Below are 14,794 nucleotides of genomic sequence, written 5' to 3'. Positions count from 1 at the left end.
ACACAAACCAAACAAATAAATAAAAATTCAACAACCAAACAATAAAAACCATGCAAGGGTGTAATTCTTTGGCAGAATATTACTCAGATCATCAGGCCTTTCAGTTGGGATTTCATTTATTATTTCTAGGAGGCCATATGAAAAGGTAAATTCGAGATGCTGAATGTTTCTGAGTGTAACTAGGGAAGGAACCAGCCTGAGAGGGGTTCTATGATGTAAGCTGAACTAGGGTGATGTCACAGAGCACTGGCTGGAGGTTGCGCATCTATTCCACTTGGAGGCGCTAGAATCCATTCAAGGTGAGTTCACTATCTTCACAGTGGTGTGTCAAAGCCAGGTCATTTTTTCCCACAGGCTTTTGGTGCCTGGTCTGTATCAGGAGATCTTGACGACTAGGATATTTTTCTATGGGTAAGTACATTTATGAAGTAATTGGGACCCTCATAGCTACAGAAAGCTAAAAATTTTCTCTCCTACAGTGAGTTACTGTACATTCTACTTTCCCCATGTTTATTAGCAAGGTAGATGAATGGTCTAGGTTAGTTTATCTCCTGAATTTATTATCCTTGCTAACCATATCTAGATCACAATTCCACTAAAATGCCAAAGCTCCTGTTTGTCCATGTGCATGTTAGAAGTTATTAGTTCTAAAAGGCTGATATTGCCTCGACTTTTTGAGTTGTTCTTGAGTTCAGTGATGCAATGGCTTCATCGAATAATTCTGAAGCTGGGTCAGGAGAAACAATAAAGAAGGACAGTGGTGTGCTGTGTCCCTGGGAAGATATTTGTGAATGCAAGAACTTAGCTCAGAGCTTACGCGTACAAGAGAATCATGGTGACCACTCTGGCCTTTTTTTTTTTTTTCTCTTCTTCTTGATCATTGGGGGTAATTGTCATAGCACCACCTAAATTGACATAGAAATTCAAGGAGAGGATCCTCATCAGAGACAAATTTACTCAGGTCTGAAGAAATAAATGTTGATCTGAGTATGTTATTCTGAGCTCTAGAGAATTACTTGTTAATTACACTATTTTTATTTCCTTGTTTCCCTTGTTTCTTTGTTTCTTTGTTTGTTTGTTTGCTTGCTTGGTTAATTTTATTTGAGTTTCTGTATGTTTAGATTTGGCTGTCAGGAAACTCACTGTGTAGACCAGACTAGTCTTTCTCTCACTAAGGTCTGCCTCACTCTGCCTCTTGAGTACTATGATTAAAGTTATGGGTCACTACCACTTCCTATTAACTTCTCCATTTGATTGTTTGTTTTGTTATTTTTTGTTTGAATTTCTCTTTTGTTTGTTTTTCGTTTGATTTTCGTTTGTTTTCTTTTACTTGATGTTGTTGTTGTTGTTGTTGTTGAGACAGGGTTCCTCTCTATAGCACTGACTGCCCTGGAACTCACTTTGTAGACCAGGCTGGTCTCTAATTTAGAAATCTGCCTGTCCTTGCCTTCTGAGTTCTGGGATTAAATGTGTGTACCACCATGGCTGACTTATTAACTTCTTATTTTTATAAAATTAATTTTAGGAGCTCAAATCTGTTTAGCATAATCTTCTTCACCTGCTCAGAAGTTCTCTTAGAGAAGAGTCTTGGTCCAGCATTCACTCTCAACCCATAACCATTGCCCATCAGGAATTCATATATATGACAGAGGCAACAGCATTGTGTCTGGTTTAAACGGGCAAGATCTTCAGTCCCAGGCAATGAGCAAGTATGATATTTGAAGGGAATGGAAGCCACAAGACAGTGTGATCTACCACAACAGGTCTACAGCCAGGTAGAAGACAATACATCTGAAGAGTCTGAGCATGACATCACTCAAGAAGAAGAGTAGGAGGAAGCATTCTTCCCAGGCCCTGGGGAATATTGTTGGCTGCAGAATTTCTCACGGGTGGAAGGAAGGTAATGAGCCTGTCACCCATTGGAAGGCCATCATTCTAGGTCAACTGCCAACAAACCCTTCTCTTTATTTGGTGAAGTATGACGGAATTGACAGTGTCTACGGACAGGAGCTCCACAGCGATGAGAGGATTTTAAATCTTAAGGTCTTGCCTCACAAAGTAGATTTTCCTCAGGTGAGGGAGGTCCACCTCGCAGGCGCACTGGTTGGCAGAGAGGTACAACACAAATTTGAGGGGAAAGATGGCTCTGAGGACAACTGGAGTGGGATGGTGCTAGCCCAGGTGCCATTCTTACAGGACTATTTTTACATTTCCTACAAGAAGGATCCGGTCCTCTACGTCTATCAGCTCCTGGATGACTACAAGGAAGGTAACCTCCACATCATTCCAGAGACCCCTCTGGCTGGGGTGAGATCAGGTGATGACAATGACTTCTTAATAGGTTCCTGGGTGCAGTACACCAGAGATGATGGATCCAAAAAGTTCGGAAAGGTTGTTTACAAAGTTCTAGCCAATCCTACTGTGTACTTTATCAAATTTCTCGGTGACCTCCATATCTATGTCTATACTCTGGTGTCAAATATCACTTAAATTGAAAAAAATCACAAAGTACAGAAATGTAAACTTATAGGATTGAAAAAAAAATGTTTGTTTTCCTGTGTTGGGTACCTATGGGTCTTTGACAACCTCAGTATCTTTGTCAATAAAATTTGTTTTGTTCTAAAAATTAATACGTGTGACATGACATGCTTTTAGTGAACACTTTGTTGGAAGAGATGGACTATGGTAGAAAGAACATCAAAGGAAGATGAAAGTTGCAATGCAGGCTGTGAACAGTGCATACATCTAATATCACACAGGCTAAAATGGACAGGACTTAGATTCTGTGGTCTGCATAGTGAGCAAGGAATTGGAGATATGACTTAGAGGAGCAGGGATGGCAGCAAAAAATGGATTTTTAGGAAGAAGCGGAGAAAGACAGGACATAGATAGAATCTCTGGTATGAAGTCTGAGGGAGAAACAACAAGTTGGGGAAAGAGTGATAGATAAAAGGAATGTGGCCTTGTTACACAAAGTGCAACCCAGAAAACTGATCCAAAGAGATTCAGAAATCAGACAAAATAAGGTTTCATTTGAATAATGAAACCAAATGAAACTTGTCTCTCATTTTAAGATTTATTATCTTTATTTATATGGGTGGGAGTAGGGCATGAGCTTGAGAGTATAGGTGACCACAGAGACATGAGTTGTCAGATCCCATGGAGCTGGCATTAAAGCTGATTGTTAACCATTGGATATGAATTCAAGAAAACAAATCCAGTTTTTTTTGCGGTACAGTAGTGCTCTTGACAACATGGTCATCTCTCTATTCCCATTAAGATATCTTTTTAAGAAATCCAATATTAACATGCAGAAAAGAGACCAGGTAGAAGTTAAGAAAGATTAAATTGATGGTGACCTTTAAAAACAATAAAGGACACACAAAGGACTAGAGGACACTGAGGGACAAATGAATTCTAAGATGAAGTTCTCAAAATGTGAAGCAGGAGACCCAGGAAGAATAGAAATTTTGTGCAAATAGTTAAAATTGGGCATATCCACATTAGGTTCTTTGGTTTCTTAACAAATAGCCAGCTGATCAGATCAAAGAGTAATTTAAAAGAGAAAATGAATAAACTGTGAGATAATATATGGTGGGGCGTGGATCCTGAGTTCTTTCCCTGTGCAATCTTTGCCTGGGATGAATCCTGTGATCTTTTGGAGGTCTCTGTTGAGTGCCCCAGATGACCATCAAAAAGCTCACCACTGGCCTGTTCCCCTGGCTCTCCTCCAAATATCTGACTCCCAACATACCTATGTACCATTTCAGCCTGTCTATTCCCTATAAATTCCTTTCTCAAATTTATGTGTGACCTCCTTCTCATAAAACAGTGAAGGTGTACTCAATGCATATGTGCTGATCTCTTTTCTATGCCAGTTCTCATGGGTTTCAAACTCTATGAGGTTGCCCAATATGTTGGTCACTACTCCTGAGTAGCCCCTGTGCTTCATGGGGGTCTTAATGGGTCCCATATGCACTCTGAGTGTTTCTTTTGTTTGTTTGGTTGGTTGGTTTTATTGTTGTTGTAGGTTTTTTTGTTTGTTTTTGTTTTGTTTGTTTGTTTGTTTTTTGTTTGTTTGTTTTTGTTTTGTTTTTTGTTTTTGTTTTTAGTCAGGCTTGTCATGGACTCAATCATTTGTGTTTTTTCTCTAGAATAAGTTTGAATGCCAAATGACTTGAAAATACTCTCTATTGTTGATTAATTTTGATATCTGGGAGAGTTTCTATGCTAGCTGGATGTCTTAATTAGGGTTTCAATGCTGTGAAAAACCACTATGACTAAGACAACTCATTAGAGACATTTCATTAGGGCTTTTCAACATTTCATTGCAGTTTCAGAGGTTCAGTCCACTATCATCAAGGAAGTGAACATGCAAGTGTCTGGGCATATGTAGTGGTGGAGAGGAAGCTTAGAGTCTTCTGCATGCAGGGATGTTGTCTTCCACACTGAGCAGAGCTTTAAAGCCTCACAGTGATATGCTTCCTCCAAAAAGGCCACACCCACTCCTACAAGGCCACACCTCCTCATAGGCCAACTACATTCAGAGTGCCATACTGGTTTCATAGCAACTTGAAAAGATCTAGAGTCTTGCAAGAGGAGGAGCCTCAGTTGAGAAAATGCCTCATTAAGATCAAGCTTTTAGGAATTTTCTTAATTGGTGGGAGAGGACCCAGTTCATTGTGGGTGGGGACACTCTTGTGGTGGTAGTCTTGTGCTCCTTATGGAAGCAAGACTTAAGGAGCATGTCAATAAGCATCACCACTCCATGGCCTATGCATGAGCTTCTGGCTCCAGGAACCTGTGTTGTTTCAGTTTCTTTCCAAACTACTTTGATGATGAACAGCAATGTGGAATATAAGCTGAATAAAACTTTTGCTATGGAATTAGCTCTTTGGACATGGTATGTTCTTACAACAATAGAAACCTTAAGTAAGACAATTTCTTAGAGGAACAAAATATCTAATACTACCACTGTCACTTATCCTATAAGGATAAATAATGTGTAGATATTTTATTTTAATTTAAAGGTAAGATATTCTCATGTATATAATGACATGCAATTGTTCTAGTTTGCTTCTTTCTCACACTGAAGAATACTAACATCAAACATAACTTGGGAATATAAGGGTTATTAGCTTACATGTTACAGACTATTACCAAGGAAGGCAAAACAGGAACTTGAAGCATTACCAGGAAAGAGTGCTTATTGCTTGACCCTATCTTAGTCATTGTTCTATTGCTGTGAAGAGACATCATGGATAAAACAACTATTATGAAACAAAGCATTAACTGGGGGCTTGATTACACTTACAGAAGTTTAGTCAAACATCAAGTCAGTGACCGCAGCACTGGAGCAATAGAGAACTATTGATCCTTAGACAGAAACAGATATTCTGCCATTACATTGGTTTCTTGAAAACTCAAAGACCACACTTATTGACACAACCACTTCCTCCAATGAAGCCACATCTTCTCTCATTCCTTCTAATCCTTAAACACACTGCCAATCCCTGGTGAGTAAATATCCATATATATGAATCTATAGGGTATATTCTTATTCAAACCACCAAAAATCATGTGGCTTGATCGAATATTTTATTTTAAATACAGAGTAAAAGCTTTCCTTTTATAAATGACTACTGATGAGCTTACCCACAGTTGCCTACCCTCACACATCGACCATCAATGAAGAAAATGTCCCATAGACTTACCCAAAAACCAAGTGAATAGAGACAATTCTTCAATTGTTCTCTCTCCTAAGGTGACGCTAGATTGTCAAGTTGGAGATAAATAAAATCCCAGCACATTAAGGTTTATCCTGCTCCATAACCCACACAAACATTACTCATCACAATCTCCTCATTCTGCCTGGGTGTAGACCCACTTCCCTCCATGGCAGAAGTGAAGGGTAAGTACCTCCAACAGCAAGAATACTCAATAATAGGTGACAAGTAGTGAATATGCCTTATAGCCTCACAACACCTACATTCTAATTTGTGTTACACTTTCTGGGAGACACCCCAGTCTGTCCAACTTCCTGCCAACTCAGCTTTGACCAGAAAAATTCTCATCAAGAAATCCAATGACTTTTAATTGATTTCTTTCTCCTGAGGGAATGGAGTGTAACCCCTTCATGGATGTATTGGTGTCTGATTCATAAGTAATAAAACCCACTACTATTAACAGCTAAATCACAGGTGCTATGACAAATAACAACTCACATGAGAAGCATCACATTTGGTTAAGCCTTTTCAGAAGTTTTATTGGAGTTTGATTTATATACTAAATAAATCCATTGATTTATTTATTTTTAAGTGTGTAATTTAATGATTCTAAACACATTTCACCACTGTCATTTTTCACTCATTTTCTGGTACTTCATATGATATTGAAATCTACTAAAATACAATAGTGAATTCAGAAGAAAGACCAGTGGTGTGGGTAGCAGCAAAGTTCTTGAGTCTCAAAGACAACAGATACCATGGCTGAATATTCCAACTACAACAACTAGGTAACATTGGTTCTACACTTAGCATGCCGTTTCTAGAAAAAAAAATTAAAGAATTAAGCAATGTTTCCTCTGAACCTGACATGTTACTATCACAAATGAAAGAAGGATCCATGATCACATGAATATGAAAGGGGCATGAAGCAGCACAATTGTTCAAATTATTGGCAGCTAGTCAGCATTAACACAAGAAGGGACCAAAGACAATAAACAGCTTTGAAGACATGTCCAAATGACCGCGTTCATTTACAAGTTTCTTACCCATTCCTTGTATATCCATTGATTGATTAACTCATTGATTAAAGCCCTCATGTTCCAATGACTTTTCAGAGTGCATATTGTACTACCTATGAACATTGTACTGTGGACCAAAGCCTTCATCTAAGACCCATGACTGACATTTCAAAACAATTTAACCACAGAATTCTTTATTTGAAACAAAGTGATAAGATCCATCTATCTCTTCAAGGATATCTCTGTTTTGTTCAAAAAGGAGAAAAATGCAATCCAAGTTCAGGATCTTGATCCCTTATCCATGCATCTTAATCCCATAGGGGCTAGCCAGAATGTAAGGTCAGAAGTCTAAACTTCACCTATACTACAACTAACTCTGAAGATATCTAGCAATCTCCAGTTCCTTTCTGGTACTTACCCACACCAAGTCTGCATTAAGGAATATGGTCTAGTGTGAGATAGTGCCAGCAGTTAATTGCAAAATCCCACTATGAGTTGAGTTGTATATATACTGAGACATCTGTAATATAGACACACATGCATATTCACAAATACTCACAGAAAGAGGCAAGAAGTAGAGGAGCTGAAACTTAGAAATCCTCAAGGAAGAGAATGAAAATCTTGTAAGGCACAGAGGTAAGAGAAAAACTGTGTCTTTCTGCACAAAATCAGGACATTCTGTCTTCCATCACTGAATGGGAAGGCTCACTATCCCTTATCGCTATCTGATAAGGTATAGAGAGTAGATGAAGGATGAATAGTAAGTTTTCATCAAAGGTATTGACTTTGAAGGTTATAGATTGTTCATGCTCTACTGGAAGCCAGATGTCTAAGAGTTTATGGGAAACACAAATGATTTGAATGGGTTGTAACAAAGGGGAGAAGACGAGATATGAAGTTGGCAGGAGGAGTTAGGTGGGAGTGGGACAGGTTTTGTTCTGGGAGGAGTTACTAAAATAATTGGAAAGTAAATTCCATCAAAATATTTGTATGCAATTCTCAAGGTATTAAGGAAAGTAGTTCTTAATATACCATGTACTGAACACACACAGACCACTTATATTGCCATCTTCTAAATAACAAATTCTTATAGAGCAGTTTCATTACATTGAGGGCAAAAGTCATCCAGAGGTTATTTAAAATAAAGAAGAATCTAGGGAGATGGCCCAGTGGTAAAGCCAAGAGTTTGGTCAAACATTCACCTAAACACCAGTGCTTAGGAATTGGAGTGGCAGAGACAGAAGAATGACTGTGGCTTCCTGAATGTCAGCCTCACTCCTAGCTCAGCAAGAAACCCTGTCATAAGGGGAAAATTAGGGAGTGAAGTAGCAGAAAACAGTATACCCTTCCCTATCCTCTGGACTTACCTGTATAATTCTGTATGCATACACACATCAATATGATAACTGTATAAAAGAGGTTACTTTGCATAAATTATAGGCAAAAGCAATGTTGTTTTAACCTAGAGACCTGAAGACTTTTATATATTAATGGTCCTGGAGAAACTCTCCATATATAGAGGATTGATATATCTTCTTCCTGTGCAAAGGAAACCTAAGTTAAGTGTGTGTGTCAGTGACTTTAAACACCTTTCTTCCTCTAGATTCCTATTTATACCACAGAATGGTCTGTAAATAATGAAAAGATGAAAATAAGACTTTTTCAGGGTGTTGCCTTCTTTTAAAATCATATTTATATTTTACTAAATCGATGGAAAATCTTCAGCTCCAAGGAACAATGGATTCAATATTGTTGACTTCTGTATTATCCCATTATGAATAGGAATTAATTATACATCAACATTTCCCACGATTTGAACTAAATCAGGAATAAGGGATATGTTTCCATAAAAATAAGTAATGCCAATATCGTTAATCAAGTAGAAATGTGTGTGTGTGTGTGTGTGTGTGTGTGTGTGTGTGGTGGGGTTAGGATGCCTTTGGATTATTTGAGAATGATTGCTGATCAGAAATATGTTATGCAAATAACCCTAACCTGAGAGAAATGAAAAGTAATGATATAAACTATACTACCAAGTGTCATGGCCACTTATTAGTTGATATCATTTTCTTTTTCATTCCTTTATTCGTTTGAATAATTGTGTGCCACAGATGATCACACGTTCAAATGTGTTAGTTTTCCGGGTGATGGGCTGTCTAGAATGAATTAGGAGTTGTTTTATTATTAAAGGAGATTTGTCACAGAGCCTTGAAATATCAAAAACCCATCAGACTCTCTCTATCTCTCTCTCTTTCTCTCTTTCTCTCTCTCTCTCTCTCTCTCTCTCTCTCTCTCTCTCTCTCTCTCTCTCTCTCTCTCTCTCCCTCTTTCATTACTCTCTGCCATCTCCATCATAAGTTGTTCGCTCTCAACTACTGCTCTACATGTTTTGCCTCTGTGTTGCCATGGTGTCTACCATGATATCCTGGACTTGCCCTCTGGAACTCTAAGACCACAATTAAATGTTTCCTCTTATAAGTTTGTTTGGTCATGATGTCTCTCACAGCATAGAACAGTAACCAAGACATACATACTCCTGTTTATTTTTTGAAACATTCTTTATTTCTTTCATTAAAGTTACCTTTTGTCCATTGAACAGTTTTAAGAATAATGTTAATGGGCCCAAATAAATAGTGCCAATAGGTGTGGCACTCTCAGGAAGTGTGAAATAGTTTCATGAGGTGTGACATTGGTGGAGTAGTTGGGACACTGATGGAGATGTGTCTTTGTTGAGTTGGTGTGATCTTGTTGGGAGAAATGTAACAATGTGGTGGTAGGCTTGGAGGTCTGCTGTCCTTAAGCAATCCCCAGTTTGACACAGTCTCCATCTGCTTCCTGTATATCAAGACCTAAAACTCATCTCCTTCTCCAGCACTTTGTCTGTCTGAAGGCTACCATGTTTCCAGCCATGACAATAATGGAGTAAACCTCTGAAAAGAAGTTACAAAGTGTTCAAGATTTACTATGATCCTGGTGACACTTCATGGCAATAAAACCCATACTAATACTCACATAAACACTCAAAAACACATTTGGTGTTTTGTGGGAACAGACTTTTCAGGCCCTCTGCCTACTGCCTGGAAGCTATTCATTTCCAAGCAGCTATCAGATGAAGTTATAGAACTCTCAGCTCCAAATGAACCATGCCTGCCTGGATCCTGACATATTCTTACCTTGATGATAATGGACTGAACTTCTGAACCTGTAAGCCAGCCCCAATTAAATTGTTTTCTAATAAAACATGCATTGATAAGTGTGTCTGTTTACAGCAATATAATCCTAACACACACATGTACATATACACCTAGATATACTGAGTCACAGACACACACACACATGGAAACATTCACACACACACACACACACACACACACACACACACATTCATTTACAGGGACTTTAGATTCAGCCAGTACCCATGCAATTTAATTGGGGTGTTGAATACATGTGTTTGTGGAACATGACTATTGCTCTTTCTTTTAGGAGTTATGTGGACAAAATCTGCACACTCACTTCATTCCTCTTCAACATCAGAAATCTCAATTTAAAGAAAGTGAGATAATGAGAAGTAGTTTTAGATACCTCTCTTTTTTTTCCTGTGAGTAGCTTCCACTTCAAATCACCAAAGAAAAATAAACATAACAGGAAAGAAATTCATATTCAAATGCTCTTGACAAGCTCATAATACATTCTCCATAATGAATATAAACTTTTATTTAGAATTCCCAAGGAAATGAGACTTTTGAAAAATCCTTACTTTCAGATAGGCTTTGGTATTTCATTTCCCTGCAAAAGAACACAAATGTAAAAAGACAAAATGTAGATTGCTTTGTGCACAAGTTGAATCAGAAACATTTGATAATGTGCATACAGAGACTCACCACATTTTTACAAACATATATATATATATATATATATATATATATATATATATATATATATATATATATATTATATATATTGGGAGGGTGAAAGGAGACATCTGGAGAACAATAAGACCCTCATTAGCATTAAACATTCCTGAAGTCAAGTAATAACATCTAACAACATCAATAACAACAACAACAAAAATAACAACAAGAATAGATGTTCATTAGGAAGAATTTTTTAAAATAACCTTCCATTAGCCACATAAAGAGGGGGCATGATCCATCTGCAACACTTTATAGATACTTATTACAATTACCACTAAAATTTTTAAAATAATACGGATTTTTAAAAATGAAATTGAAGTAAAATAGATTTTTCAGCTGTTAAAAGGGGGAAAATGTGTTCTAGAACGAAATAAAGAGTGTAAGATTTTTTAATAAAGAACATCCTTATAACTCATGTGTCAGTAAGTATCAGGATTATAATGCAGTTGATTTTCTCATTGTAGAATAATTTTAATGTGTTTGAATATTTCCAGTTGTAAGAATGGATCTCAGAATTTTCACAGGACAAGAAGAAGACACCAAGTAGTTCCTCACTTTTGTTTCAAAATTCTTAATTCCTTTTTTGCAGAGTCCCAGACATTCCAGGGAAGGGTTTGAAACATCCAACAACTTCTGAGACCATAACCTCAGAGAGAAGCTACCTTTCTCAGTAAATGGAACTAGGAAAGCTGAAAAGATCCATCAAATCGCATTAGAACAAAAATGGCAGCTGGTTCACAGAACAAGGTATCATTTAGCAACTCAGCCAAGAAATAAGAGGATTTGAAATGATAATAACACAGAGTAATAAAAACCACTATGCAGTTGTAATTTAATCGTATATATATACTTTGGACAGAGAAAGCAATCAAATCTTGAGATCTCTCTGCTCAGCCCAATGAAACTCTGGGTCATGCTGCAGATGTTCCAAGTTCATGGCTCATCACAGATACTGGAAGTCTCTGGGAAACTAGATCTACATCACGTAAGTGCTGTGAGTCCAAAGACATGATTTCAGAAATTGTTCAAGTCCTCATCTTGCTTGAAAAAAAAATCACATAGCACCAGAAGTAATAAGAAGTTCATGGTATCAATGTCAACAGGTAAGCACTACTAACAAATATCTGTTAAGCATTGGATTGTTACCAACTCAAATGAGGAGATGATTTTTAAATTTAAATGCAGTTACATTTTAATAATTTGTAGTAATGTTAAGTGTCCAGTGTGAAACTGTGGGTGTAGGGCAAGTTGGTGAAGTGAGAGAGAACATGGACGGCAGTGCTCTGTGAAGGCTGACATGGGAGGAGTGAAGGATAATTACCATGCATACCTGATTGTGCATCTGGCTGTGTAAATCCACTGAAACTACACGGATGGGGGTGAACGAGGGGAAGACAATGGTACCAGGTTCTTTGTCTCTGGCATCCCATATTGGGCCTAAAAAACATAGACAGTCTAATGTTTTAGAGCTTTATTTTAGACAGCAAGGAGAAAAAAAAGAGTAAAAAGATTGTTAGACTTGCCATGGCCAAAAGGAGAGATGGGGAAAGACATAGAAGGAAAGACAGAAAGCAAGTTAGAGAGTAAGAAAGTTGAACGCTTAGAGAAAGAGGTAAAAGTTTACAGAGAGTACGGATTGTAAAAGTTAGAGAGAGAGAGAGAGAGAGAGAGAGAGAGAGAGAGAGAGAGAGAGAGAGAGAGAGAGAGAGAGAGAGAGAGAGAATGAGAGACTGATGTAGGGCCAAGTAGCCTCTCATATATTGGGCTCGTTATCTTGCTGTTGCTAGGTAACTAGAAGTTATCTAACCTGAAGATCAGAACCTTTGGTCATTTTGTATGTGACTGCTAGCCATTAGCCACTGCAGGGCGGGAGTGCTTGTGGGTATGGTAAATTCACCAGGAGCCAGGGTTCCAGAAATACGGAGGAAATGCCTTCCTTCCCATGTAGGTGAAAATTACGACCCATTAGGTTTCATCAGGTTTAAGGACTTCAGCATGACTGGAGACCAGGCATTTGGTACATAGCACAATGCCCCAAGCTCAATGATCAAATTTAACTCTAGCCTCCAGATTTTGTGGTTTCTCAGGCAGAACACCATCAGAGAGGATGTGAGTTTGAAACTCTGGAGACTCCCACCAGAAGAAATCAAGGCATGGAGGTGGGGTGGGGTAAAATGATCTTAGAAGAAATCTGTAAAACAGTGAAAGGACAATTGAAAAGACATATGGAAAAGACCAGTAACAGGGGATGCCTCAGGAGACCATCCTTGTCTTCATAGCTTGGCAAGACAAAATTCAAATTACCAGTAGTACTGGAGGAGAGTCTGTGAATGCATCAGGGAGGGTAGGGTAAGGGTAGGAGGGAGTGAGGGAGGGTGAGATAGAGAAAAAAGTAGAAGGAGAAAAAGAAAGAGAAGGAGAAGAATATGGAGAGGAAGAGGAGAAGAAGGAAGGGAAGAGGAATGGGTGGAGCAGAACGACAAGGAGAAGGAGAAGGAAGAAGAACAAGAGAAGTGGAAGAGGAAGAGCAAAAGGAAGGAGGAGGACTTGGAGAAGTAGAAAAGGAGAAGGTTAAATAAGGAGGAGAGAAGGAGAGAAGAAGAATGAGAGAAGGAAAAGTCAAAGGCATAGAAGAAGAAGAAGAAGAAGAAGAAGAAGAAGAAGAAGAAGAAGAAGAAGAAGAAGAAGAAGAAGAAGAAGAAGAAGAAGAAGAAGAAGAAGAAGAAGAAGAAGAAGAAGAAGAAAGAAAGAAAGAAAGAAACAGGAGTAGGAGGAGAAGGCGAAGGAGAAAAGAATAAGGAGGAGAAGGATAAGGCAAAGAAGGAAAAACAATAGAAGAAGAAGGTAAGCAAGGAGAAGAAATGAGTTTAGATGTGAGGCATAGATAGACAGACAGAGACAGAAAGACAGAGAAACTTAGACATACAGAGTGAGACATGCACATAAACATTCACACAGAGACACACAAGTAGGCACAGAGACAGAGAAAAATATACATAGAAAGAGAGATATGCACAGAGACATTCACAGAGTTACACACATTCACACAACTTAAGAAGTATTTAGAAAAATATATCTATGAAATCACGAGGATATTAAGTACTAAATTATGTGAGCAATGAGGAGGAATGAGATCCAAACAAATTTTGCAAGTCCTCCAACATTCTCCATGCTTCCACACAGCTTTAGCTGTGGAAGTATCAGTTATAGGGCTGTAACTTTTGTTTTCTTCATTTATAATTTACTGTGAATCTCCTTTCTCCACCATTCAATATGGTCCGTAGTTTCCATGTGGAAGGACTTTCCAATGCATGGCATCTAGTGAGAAAGAGAAAACAATTTTAAAGAAGAGTCTCTATGCTAGAGCCAACTGTACAAACAATTTGTAGTTATTCTCCAAATGCAGGGCTCAAAGAACACAGAGGCTCCTCTAGCTGCTACACAGATCTTAAGTATGGCCCCACAGCATCACTGGGAACCTATTGACAATTCTCACTCAGGTCATAAAACTATGGAGCATTCCAATTTCTTGAGTTCCAGAAAAAAAGCCATTTGGAAGCTTATCTCACTAAAATTGAAGATTACACTGAAATTTATGAAAAGTGAGAATAATTTTTAATGTGAAAAATCATTCCACACACACACATTAAAAAAATACATGAAGGCAAAATTGACAGCAATATATTTGACACAACACCCACCCACACACACCTACACACACCCACACACAGAGAGAGAGAGAGAGAGAGAAAGAGAGAGAGAGAGAAAGAGAGAGAGGGAGGGAGGGAGGGAGGGAGGGAGGGAGGGAGGGAGGGAGGGAGGGACGGGGAAGAGGAAGAGGTGGAGAGACAGATGTACACTTACAATACTTATTTTTAAGTCAAGTTGTCAAAACTCCTGACACAATCAATGTTCAGGAAGAGATGTATATGGCAAACACTCACGAGGAACAGACTGTCATGATAAAGAGAACATAGGAGGAAACAACAAGTTCATCTGTGGCATTGAGAGCCTGAATGGGCCCTTCTCACATTTGGTTGGATTTAGAATCCAAGATTTAGTTCAAAACCACCCAGCTCGCTCCTTCTTGCCCCACGGATCTACTTCTCCTAGGGCACAGTCACAAAGGTTCCAC

General features: G+C 38.4%; 1 protein-coding gene across 1 annotated transcript; it reads left to right on the top strand.

The window, feature by feature from the left end:
* The first annotated feature begins 300 nt into the window (after positions 1 to 300).
* Positions 301 to 2,630, top strand: Ssty2 (spermiogenesis specific transcript on the Y 2). The gene is made up of 2 exons (NM_023546.3): positions 301 to 411; positions 1,526 to 2,630. Exon 2 carries the CDS (start codon positions 1,807 to 1,809, stop codon positions 2,488 to 2,490), a length of 684 nt encoding a protein of 227 aa, NP_076035.3. The 5' UTR covers positions 301 to 411; positions 1,526 to 1,806; the 3' UTR covers positions 2,491 to 2,630.
* The last annotated feature ends 12,164 nt before the right edge of the window (positions 2,631 to 14,794 follow it).

This window comes from Mus musculus, chromosome Y (genome assembly GCF_000001635.26).
Source record: "Mus musculus strain C57BL/6J chromosome Y, GRCm38.p6 C57BL/6J".
Lineage (NCBI taxonomy): Eukaryota > Metazoa > Chordata > Mammalia > Rodentia > Muridae > Mus > Mus musculus.
This window is presented reverse-complemented; position numbering and strand designations above follow the sequence as displayed.

Excerpts from the sequence above, each read along its gene's own strand:
- Ssty2 (NM_023546.3), top strand. The coding sequence starts at position 1,807 with ATGACATCACTCAAGAAGAAGAGTAGGAGGAAGCATTCTTCCCAGGCC.